Raw genomic sequence first — 12166 nt, forward strand, 5'->3', positions numbered from 1 at the left:
TGCACTGAAAAATATCACTTCCGTTTTACAGTTAAGATTTAGTTATTAATAAACTTATATTAACATTGAATTGGAGCCGTTGGTACTTCTTGGCTTGGCCATACATGAACGGATATTTTTGGCGAGCTAAGAATTTTTGGTGGGAACCATAATAAATACCCATACATTGTATTTACCTTATTTGTGGTTGGTCAAGTAAAATTAAACAAATCTGTAAAAGTTAATTGTCACAATATTTGTTAGTGACAATACCGTAGTAAATTACTTAATGAAGTTAATAATATTTCATTCAATAAGTAATGGCCAAGCTCCAAAGAAAAAAAAATCCTTATATGTTGAACACAATTCCATTTTTCAATTTCAGTTTTTTAAATACTGCTCGATCTAACTATCTTAAAATTTCCTCTTCCCGTTTTAAGCAAATATTTCAAAAGTGATATAGGACCGTCACTCCCCGGGGGGTCCTAATGGGGCGGGTCCGGTGGGAAAGGATTGCCTTTTTTTGTGTTATGATCTCTTCTTGTGAGATTGGGACATTTCGTCCATCGACCAACCTATTCGCTTAATGCAAAGAAAAGGATTTTTTTTTAGTAGTATTCAGATTAGGTATGGGTAAGAACAAAAAAACATACGGATAAGTATCCAGTGGCGCTGTGGAAGCTAGCATTAGAATGAGGTTTGGCCCGTAACTAATTCGTGATTATCTGAAAAACGGTTCATTTTAGGGCTATAAAGCACAGGGCCCAAATTAAGTTCCATGGAACGTACTTGGGTATTGATATCCGGATATAAAACACCCGATTTTTACCGTCTCGATTCCCCGACTTACTTCTGTCACAGTTTTATATCTCTCTTTTTCAAAATAATTTTTATTAAAAGTCCATTAAGAATTTCAGAATCGACATTGGGATTCATCACTTCTCCATGAGACTCCCTTTCTTTGATCGACCATCAAATCTTCCTAAGAGTACGATAGTTTCCATCGAAGTAATCATTTCGTTCTTTTCTTTCAAAAATATCTTATATTTGAATTGTGCATAGGATTTCATAAAATATAATTTGAAAACAGATAAATAATTTCAACCACTTATATAATGATGATACTTGGCGAGGGTAATTCCAACACAGATAACGCGTAATGTTTGTCGTATCGTTTCGGTTTATTATTTTCAAAATAAATCTTCATTGTGAAATAGTAGCTCAGCTTCTATCGTGAAAATAATGGGAAGTCTTCTTTATTTAGCTGTAGTGTTTTAAAACATATATTCTATATTTATTATAAAACATGCATATTGATATTTTTTTTCTATGTAATATAAGCCGTTACGTAATATATTTTAGATCACTTCTTTCTATTCCTTAACTGAGAAGTTTCCTATTTAATGTAAAGCCCCTTTTTGGAGGAAATATCTGTGGGGCAACAGCAACAGCAATGTTAGAGCAGCCAAATATTTAAACTTTTGTGCACAAAATAATTTTTCAATATAGTTTATCAGTAAACGTTTTTTTTCCTTTCGTATTTTACAACTTCTTACACCATTTAAATAGTGTTATCCTCTTAGTTTCAGCAGATTTTTTTTTAAATTTTCTTTAACTAACTATATTGTACGATAGATAAAAATCAGATTTTGGTCCATAAGATTCGACAGGCCCTATGAAATTCAGAAATAAGAGCTTAAGACACGTTAGTAAGAATTTTTGAAATGAATTTTTCGGGTTTAGCATCTCACAAGACATACGAATAAATGCTTCAGAATTTGAGCAGGAAATTAGTATTGCGATTCCGAGTAAAAATGTTTTTACATCTGTTCCAAGCTATTTAAATAAATGCTCCAAATGCTTTATGCTGTTCAAGATCATCTAGAAACATGCAATAACTATTATTTATTTTATATAGCTGGTATCCAGTAATCCGAACCAGAGAAATTGGCGAGGTATTCTCATTGCGGTCTTGGTCATACTTACAGTCCTGGCTCTCATCGTTACAAGCGTCTTGGTTCTCACTCCTCCAGAACGAGGACCCAGGGTACGGGGCACACGAATACAGGCACATGATGTCATCGGGCATGAACTGGCAGGCCTTAGGCACAACGGATCTTGGGTATCAGGTACTTTACTAATATCTTTTTTTGTTTTTAGAAAAGCTTATAATAAGTTAATAAAAGTTTCAGACTTCAGACCCATTTTTATCTTCCCAAATCTATCCAAACCCTTAGAGAGATTAACTGACTTTCCTAATAGCTGGAACACAACGATCTTCTGAATCCCTTTCATCAGTCAACAGAAAATCACTATCTTAATCCTTTTTGATTTTCTAAAAGCTTTTTTCTTCTATCCATCTAAACTCCATCACATATCCTTATCCAACAGCTTATTAAAATGATTCCATCCTTCTTATCCTATCGCTAACAGACAGTGGCTATTCCTAAGAAACTTCCTTCGTATCCTCTCTTCCTCTCAGGCAGTGTTCCTCAGGGTTTCTCGCTATCTCCAACCCTTTTTTCCATTTACATAAATTACCCAATTTTACCAATCACACTAGATACCATCTTTATACTGATGATCTTCAAATTTATCTCTTCCTTCCTACTGATCTCATCGAGGCATCTCACGAACAGCAGGATGACATTAACAGAAACGAACTTTGGACCGAGAAAATCAAGCTGTAGCTGAATGTAGAAAACACTTCACTTTTTCTCAATAACAATCTTATTCCACTCCATAACTCTGTTCAAACATTGGAGACACCTTTGACCAACATCTATCTTGGAGTAAGGATGTTTCCAAAAATCCATTTTTATCCTCAAATAGTTCCATTGATTTTACCAATCGTTAGCTTTTAAACCCACCAGTTACTTATCCCATCTTAATTACGGTTACCAGGTTTATGGATGACTCACATATAAACTCGAGAGTAAATTAAAGCGTCCCATGAATTATTTATGAATCCATGAAGATTTATTTTCGGGGGTTCCTGACGCAGGCATATCTCTGGCTGTCATACTGAATTACTGTACAGTTATACATATTTTTAAGCCTTATGAAACAATAAACCTATGTATTTCACTTAATTCCTTACCTTACATGCCTCTATCCACTTGAACATCTTGAACACCAGAATGCAACCAAGCGATATGTATACTCCAACACATGCACCTACTTTCTTTGACAAATCTTTTTCTCCTTCTTTTGGAATTCCTAACCTGTCCCTATCTTCTTCCATAACCTCCTTCAAATCAGCTATTTATCCAACTCCTTTAATCTCAATTGATAAAATGTAAAATTTATATATAAATAATCTGATCGTTAGAAATACAACTATTTTATTTACGAAGGCTTTACGCAAGATATAAGCAATTATTAAGAAGTAGTCCCAAAATAATTATTTTTCATTTTATCTACTTCATTGAAAATTTAAATTAGATTTTAAAGGATTGATATAATCGGTGACCTTGAAAGTTGACTATTGATTTGACTAAATCCAGAACTTATCTTTTTACATCATAACACTTACCATTCAGAAACACAAAAGTTCAATGGCTGCATTATATGCTTTATGTCCTATCCTTTGGTTTAAATTAAGGAAAATTTTGCTGTTTGTGTACAAGCAATTAATCTCGATCCGATAATTTATATTGTAAGTAGATCTGACAATCCAAATATATTTACAGGCAACGAGCTGATGTACAGGGATCAATGGAGTAACATTGTCATCTTAAATGCTGATAATCTTTCAACAGCCATTATTATGAACAACCAAACTTTTGTAAGTATGTTCAGACTATTTTGCCTGTTATACATTTATTTTGTAGAATTTGTCCTTACATCGATCCGGATGGTTCTTCAGTATTTAGTAAACATTCTTTTGTTCTTTCAGTATTTTTTAAAAATGTATTTATTTTAATTTACAATTTTACCAAAAAATACAAGAAGTAAGTATGTGAAATGTTTCAAACACTTGAAAATCTTGAGAAGGAACTACCCAATGGTAGTACTTCAAACATTAATTCATATTAGAAGGTCCCGTGGCCAGCTTCTTTTCAGACGCCTCGGAGGATTATCAGGTATTGTTAAGGATGAGAGATTAAAAACTAATGGGTTAGGAGTTTTGAATGAAAAGACGCATATCCATTGCGGGCCAAATCTGCAACGAAAAGGATGTTAAGGTCTTTGTGGATGAGTTTATTTGTGACGTAATAAGGAGCATCGAGAATTTTACGGAGATTTTAGGATTGTAAGAATTGGATACGGGAGGAATTTGGTGGTTTGGTAGAGCCACAGAGCTCAATTCCATATGTTCAAATTGGTCTGATTATCGTATGTATAATATTTTTTGCAGTGAATGAGATATTTAGAGCGTTTATCAAGTAGGTGTTGTAGCAATCGGAGTATACGAGCAGTTTCTTGTCGTTTTAGTCTTGTATGGGGATTCCAAGTAAGTCTCTTGTCAAGATGGAGTCCTAAGTAGCGATTCTGTTCAACAGGCGTTAGTGAAGTATTTAGAAAGGATACTGTAGGACAGGAGGGTAGAGAGGGACGGAGAGTAAAGATGATCTGGTTGGATATGTTAGGATTTATTTTGATTCTGCAGTTTTGACACCATTATTCAATGGATGTTATGTGTGTCTGCAGAGTTTGTGGAGTATTAGTAGGATCGTTGTTTACACGAATAGTGCACATGTGTCATCAGCGTATATTGTTAGGACTGTGTTAGGGTGGGTCGGGATATCAGCTGTATAACCGGTATAGAGAAAGGGACCTTAAATACTACCTTGAGGAACACCGGCGGACTGAGAAAAGAGCAAGTATTTTTTAAACCACAGTTATAAACTATTTGAAAATAGTTATAAACTATATATATAAAATATATTTAGTTATATTTAAATTCTTACGGTCAACTATATATACATATAAAATAAAATTTGTGCAATGAGCGCATAAAACAACTTTTACTTACCACCTAACTTCAAGTTGAAATTAATCCTTACTTATTTCAAGACAAGATTTTTTTTTTTATCATTATTCCCCTTACTATATTATCATGTATGTACATGTGCGTGAAATTATTTAAAAAAAAAAAAGGCTTCCAAAAGGGACGCAAATTATTTCCATATTTTCTCAAATATTTGAGTCTAAAATGGTAAAGTCTATGAATATTGAAACTCTGTCAAGTTGACCCCCTTCCTCTAAATTTCTAATTTATTTTTTAAGAAACAGTCACAAAAAATATTAAAAAAGTATAAAAAAAGGAATAATCATTAGAAATCTTAGGGGACTATCAAACCACCAACACTGAGAGTTTTTGGAAAAAAAATTCGTCGGTTTTCGGGAGTTCTGTTAGCCTTCTATGAGTTCTAACAATTCCTCTTGATAACCTAAGTTCTAAAGTTGACAGCATAAGATTTATTGAGTGTCAAAGTTACACAAAACGTAGTCAGCCACGCGTATCTTTAAATTGTATTTTTCATTTCTAAAAATAACTGAGAATTCTAGAACTCTAAAAGAATTTCAAAAATTTAGACCAAAAGGAGCAAACTTCACAGAGGTGTGTAGCAGTCGAGTGCAATCCACAACCAAAAAAATTGGACTCATTTGATTAATTTATTTACTTTATACATACAAGTGCAAATACTTACCGTTCCCTAGAAAGTATATTGTTATTTGCATAGCAATTTTTAAAAATTAAATTAAATTTTATTTTAACGTTTTCATTTTTTTTAACAATTATAATTTTTTTAAAATATGATCATAAGTGGTGAGCAATAACAACATTTAGCGACCAAACTATGAATTTGAAATTCATAAATATAAAATGGCCTAAGAAAAATTAGATTTCTGTTGACTTTTATTTATCAAGAAATTAAATATATGAGATAATTAATTTAAATTATTATAACATTTTGGTTGAACGTTTACTTACCTAACAAAAATCATTTTCAGAGAAGGCTGAATGCAGTACAGTTCTCAATGTCACCAGACCACAAGTATATTCTCTTAGCACATAACACGCAGAAGGTACCAACTCAATTTGATACATTATTTTAGCATTTTAAAACCAGAAAAAAAAAACCTATTATACATGGAAGTTATATATAGCAATAATAATAATAAAAAATACTACAATAAAGTATATAAATAAATGTATAAAAGAGAAGATGAATAAATAATTATAAAAAAAAATTTAAGTGTATGAACTTTACTTCAATGTTTTTTGTTTTTTTTTTCAGTTATTTCGACATTCATTTCTGGCTCAGTATTCTATTTACGATATCGCAGCAACGTAAGTCTATATAAAAACCAAGAATTTTTTTATTTATCTAATAATTATTATTCTTCGGTATTTCAAAATTAAAATTAAGTCATTAGAAACAAGAAAGAAAAAAAAAATATTTTATCTAGTATAATCGTATTATATTAATAATCTCTATTTATAATAATATTCAAAACTATTCACTGTAACAGTACAACCTTTAATCCTTCCTAGAAAATTCTACATACTAATATTAGCAAAAGCTTTCAGGATGGTTACTTTTTAGTATAGAAAATAAATAGTATAGAAAAAAGTTACGTCTTAGTATAGAATAGAAAAAAGTTACGTCTTAGTATAGAATAGAAAAAAGTTTTTATTAATTTAATTTTTCAATAAGACAATTCAATAACAACAATAATGGTAAATTGTTTATATTATACTTTTACAGAGACTTGTTTCCACTGCAGATTGCGAATGAGCTAGAAGACCATCCATTTCTTTTATGCGCTGAATGGGCCCCACAAGGACATGCTCTCGTTATAATTTACGACTACGATATTTATTACCGGCAACATCCTAGGATTGGAATAGCTGTGAGGGTGTCCGCTACTGCCGTCCCAGGAGTTGTCTTTAATGGGGTTCCGGACTGGTTATATGAAGGTAATTTCATCTAAATACCGCTTAAGAGAGTGGAGTCATTACTACAAGAGCCCAAGAGGAGAAAACAGGCAGTTGTTTTACTCCAATGATTTATTACTTTAATGAAAACTACATATAATTACTAGTCGAAATTGACGAGTCAGCCAAGTAGAGGTAGGACGTACATACGTAAGATACATATTAATTTTTATATATGTATATATAGTTGACCGTAAAAATTGATATATAAGAAGATGGTGAGGGTTGCGATCAAAAGAGAAACAAAAATAGTTTACAACTATTTATTTTCCGACGTTTCGCCCCACTTTGCAGGGCTTTATCAGGGCTAAAAGATACAAAAAAAAAGAAAACTGAGAATATTATTACAATAAGATAATTTAAGCTAGGATAAATATTATGTAAAAATAAAGTGATAAGAAATTACATATAAATAAAAGAAAGGAAGACATAAAATAGTATCAGTATAAAATAAACTTTGTTTTTTGTTTTTTTATTTTATTTTATTTATTTTTTTGTTTTGTTGTTTTTTTTTGTTTATTCAAGTTTATTTTATACTGATACTATTTTATGTCTTTCTTCCTTTTATTTATATGTAATTTCTGATCACTTTATATTTACATAATATTTATCCTAGCTTAAATTACTTTATTGTATCTTATTGTTGTAATATTCTCAGTTTTCTTTTTTTTTGTATCTTTTAGCCTTGATTAAGCCCTGCAAAGTGGGGGGAAACGTCAGAAAATAAATAGTTGTAAACTATTTTCGTTTCTCTTTTGACCGCAACGCTGACCATCTTCTTATAAAAATTAATTTTAAATTCGTAGCTCTGTATCTCTAAAATTACTAACAATACAAGAAAACCCAACATCATCCCAAGTAGAGTAAATTTGTAAAAATATGATCCCTAATAGAGCTATTAAAAACCAGCATTTCATAAATTAATGTACTCAAAGATCAGTAAGTGAATTTATTTGGAGAAATTTATATCTCAAAAACCATTTGACGTACAGATGTCTATTAGCACTCAAATAATAGCTAGTTTAACAGACTATTAAGTAGTTTATGATGTTTATCTTCACAAGAATAGTAGGTTTCATGATATTTGCTAAAACAATGATTTATAGTTCTTCGGACAAATTTTCATATGCAAAATTTATATTCATATGCGAATATAATAAAAAGTACTACCCCTACAAAGATCCGTGTCATAAACTAATTTATAGTAAGTTAAATTACCTTAATTTTGAGTTATACGTTTTATGGTTCCAGGGTTATATTTTTCTAAAAATTAAAACTTTTATTCGAACAACTAGAAATTAATATTATGTGAATTTATTTTGTCAAATATCATAAAAACTACTCCTCCTAGAAAGATAAATGTTATAAACTATTTTATAGTAAATTTAACTAGCTTTATAGGATATATATAAATTATATATATTTACATGGTATAATAAAGAAGAAAGAAAACAGTTTTTTTTTCCACAGTTTCCCTTTACAATCAATTCCAGTCTACATACTAAATACAAATATTTTAGTTTATTCCTTTTTCCTTTCCCTTTCTTGTTCCTTCCATTTCACAATTTTTATTTCATTTGATCAAACTCACTCTCCCCAATTCCCACTCTCAGATCCTCCCCAGTGACCCGCTAAACAAAATCACTATTAGACAGCGATATGAGATTAAACCAGAGAAATAATAGTCGCAGCAGTAGATCAGTTCACAGAAAAACAAACAAATAAATGCATGTTACCAAAAGAAAACTAATATATAGATTTAAAAGAAAATATAATAAAAAATTTGGTTAAAAGAAATATTTGAATGGATAAATAAGTTTTAAAAAATAATCAATTTATTTTAGCAAATATCATGAAAACTACTAGCCCTAAGAAGATAAACTTTAGGAACTACTTAATAGTACATTAAATTAGCTTTAATTTGAGTGTTAATAGAAATTTGTATGTCGAATGGTTTTTGAGATATAGATATTTAAAAAAAAATTCACTATCAATCTTTCAGTACCTTTGTATGAAATGTTGCTTTTTAAAAAGATATATCTCGAGAACTATTGAATTTAAATATATAAATATCAGGTTTAATATTTTAGCAAATTTACTCTCCTTTAAATTAAGTTCTCTTAGGGTGTCTAGTGTTCTCCAATGAAAAATTAATTATTTTTGACGTTTTGAAACAGCTGTCATTTTTTATCCTCCCTTCCTATTCTTGGCAGACTCATTAATTTTGACTAATTATAATACATAGTTTTCATTAAAGTAGTAAAAAATTGGGATTAAATAACTGCCTTTTTTTCTTCCTGGCTCTTGTACTACATGGTTCGAATCACCGATACAAGTAACAAACGAAACCTTTCCTCAGAACTAGACCATTCAAGCAATAGCAGTCATTTAGTCAAAAGTGAAACTTTTGTTCCAAACTTTGTTCTTAATATTTTCAGGATTAGCATGGTTTAGCTGGAAAAAGTTATTTTACAGACGTATAATTTACTTTGAAGTATAATTATGGCAGATACCACAATATGATTTCATTTTTTTTCCATGGATTGGAGAAATTGGCAACAATTTTCTATAATTTTAGCATAATTAAATAAACACTCTCTCTATATATACATATATTAAAATTAAAATGTACACCGTTACGACTTTACGGTAAAATTTTAGCAACAAGTTTTTTAAAATATAGAGCACACTTTAAATACATAACTAAAACAATAAATTTTAGTCAATCTTGATTATTATAGTTATAAATTTTAAAATTTGTGACTTACCGGCAAACGTGCAAGATGAAAAATAAATTAATTAAGCACTATTTATGTTTTAATTATTTACCTGAAGGCAGGATAGGAGGATAATATATGTATATATATCTATAATATCACAGGACGATATATTATATATTATATAATAGCTTAGAATTATAGGATGAAAGAATAAATAGTATGAAACGGAAGCCCAGAATAAAGGGGTAAAGTGATACCTGGCCAGCACAACAGTTGAGGTCCGATGGTTAATCTAACCTAATTATCAAAATTCGAAACAGTATATATTTCTTTTCTTTTTTTTTTGTATTATGAAATTAATCTTTAAAAAATAGAGAAAAAAATGTATATCTTTTACATTATATAGAAGTTAATAATTATATAAAATAAATTATATAATTTTAATTTGTCTACTTTACTTGGTTGTCTTGTTATTTTGCATTGTTCTCAACGATTTAAGCAATTTTAATATTTTCATGAAATTATTATTTTACAAAATTGTCATTTCCATGGGTACTTTATGTTATTTTTTTTTGTTTAAGAATTTCCAGACGGTACTTTTTTAAAAATTTTTTTTCCTTTTTAAGAAGAATTTGATTTTCTTATTAATTTGTATTTATAGAAATCTTATTTTATTTATTTAATATTTCCAGAAGATACTTTATTTTAATTTTTTTTTCTTTTTTGTTTAAGAAGAATGTTATTTCGTATTTTTAGGAATGTTATTTTGTATATTTAATATTTTCAGAGGGTATACGTTTTAATTTATTTTTTGCTGAAGAAGTTGACATGTCTAAAAATATTTGTATTTCTTGTAGTTGTTTTTATATGACTTATTGTTATTTTGTTTCCAGGAACCTGAATAATTTATATTGTTTAGTGAGGCAATTTAGTCTCAGACCACTGCATCATATTCTAAATTGTACATAGTTAGAGTTTGAGAACCTAGCAATATAATTTATTTCTCTTAGGTGGCAGATCGTAATAGTCCCAAATGAGTAATAATTCTTACTCTGGAAAATCAGAGTTGTTTTAAAACTTAAATGTACTGAGATCAAATTTCCCATAAAAGAACCAAATTTTCATAAACTTTGAGATTCTATATTTTTTAATTAGGTCATAAAAAAAAATTCCTATTCTTGCCCATTACCAGTTTTTCATAATAAATTTAATTTGAAATAAATTATTTGAATTACGAAACTATTAAAAGTTTTAATATTTTACAGCCACACGACTCTGATGACCGATACCGAATTTGCCAAAAAAACAGCCATATTTTTCGGAGTTGGTTTCTTCCAAACAAAGAGCATGTAAGGAAGTATATTACTCTCTGCCTCCTCCAAATGGGATGATTTCATTTGTTAAATATAGAACTCAATTTTCATCAGTGAAAAAATTAAAAATCTTTGCGCATTCATGTTTTTGTTTTCGTCCATAGAGGAAATCCTGTCTGACCGGAAAGCTTTCTGGATGTCTGCCGATGGTCACATGCTTCTATATGCTTCATTCAACGATAGTCTCGTGGAAGAGTATAAGTTCTCCTGGTATGGCGTCGGAACCAATAGCCAGCAGCTTTACCCACAAATCAGGAGTCTCAGATACCCAAAGGTTCGCACATTGTTCTTATCCCGATAATCACATTTCAATAAAAGTGAGTTATACATTTAGAACATGAATACTATACCTTATAGAAAGTGTCTGATTAAATTCAGGCTGGTACTACAAATCCTCAAGTGAAGCTTTACGTTTCTGATCTGGCAGACATAAAGAATATAAAGACCAGGGATCTTAGGCCACCAATGGCTCTTGATGCAAAGTAAGTGCAACAAATAGGAATGTGTATAGTTATTTTTTATTTTTTTATTTTTTTTTTTTTTAATATATCATTCCACTTTATAGAGATCACTATTTTGTTGCTGTCACTTGGGTAAGCTCGACTGAGGTTGCCGTCGTCTGGATGAACAGAACACAAAACCAGGCCATGGTCACTCTCTGCAAAACACCCATGTGGCTCTGCCAAGAGGTGAGATATGTTCTTCAATCAATTCAACATTTCTAAATTTACTTTTCCTCACATTAATCTACCTGTTATTTTCCAAACAGCCAAAAAAGTTGTTATAACTCCCCATGTTTTGGCTTCAGTCATATAGGTGTTCACTTTTTAAGCTAACCTTCAGAAGGCGATGATATATATATTTATTTGTTTTTTTGGGCAACTCCCTTGCAAGCAGAATAAGCCAGCACAGTAAGTTGCTTAGATATACAAATATGGACTCTAAAAAAAATAATAAATTATAAATCACTCGTATAAATTAGTAATACCCAAAACCACAATGCTAGTCATGTTAAATTTCTCACAATAAATAAAAAATACTGTATTTTCATATACAAATAATTATTTAAAGTCCAATTCTGTGATTACTTCCCGGATTTTATTCAAATATTTTTGTCTAATATTGTTCCTCGCACATCAATTTGG

At 30.2% G+C, this 12166-nt stretch overlaps 1 protein-coding gene across 1 annotated transcript in view; it reads left to right on the plus strand.

The window, feature by feature from the left end:
- Dpp10 (Dipeptidyl peptidase 10) overlaps positions 1–12166 on the plus strand; it is a gene marked incomplete in the record, with an annotated part of 51478 nt that overhangs the window by 10218 nt on the left and 29094 nt on the right. Inside the window, 8 exon segments of the mRNA XM_067051460.1 lie at positions 1898–2108; positions 3672–3766; positions 5941–6015; positions 6228–6280; positions 6699–6910; positions 11126–11295; positions 11400–11503; positions 11587–11710. Of these exon segments, the coding sequence (XP_066907561.1) occupies positions 1898–2108; positions 3672–3766; positions 5941–6015; positions 6228–6280; positions 6699–6910; positions 11126–11295; positions 11400–11503; positions 11587–11710 (1044 nt within the window).

The sequence above is a fragment of the Halyomorpha halys genome, unplaced genomic scaffold (genome assembly GCF_000696795.3).
Source record: "Halyomorpha halys isolate HHAL.00 unplaced genomic scaffold, Hhal_1.1 Scaffold468.1, whole genome shotgun sequence".
NCBI lineage: Eukaryota > Metazoa > Arthropoda > Insecta > Hemiptera > Pentatomidae > Halyomorpha > Halyomorpha halys.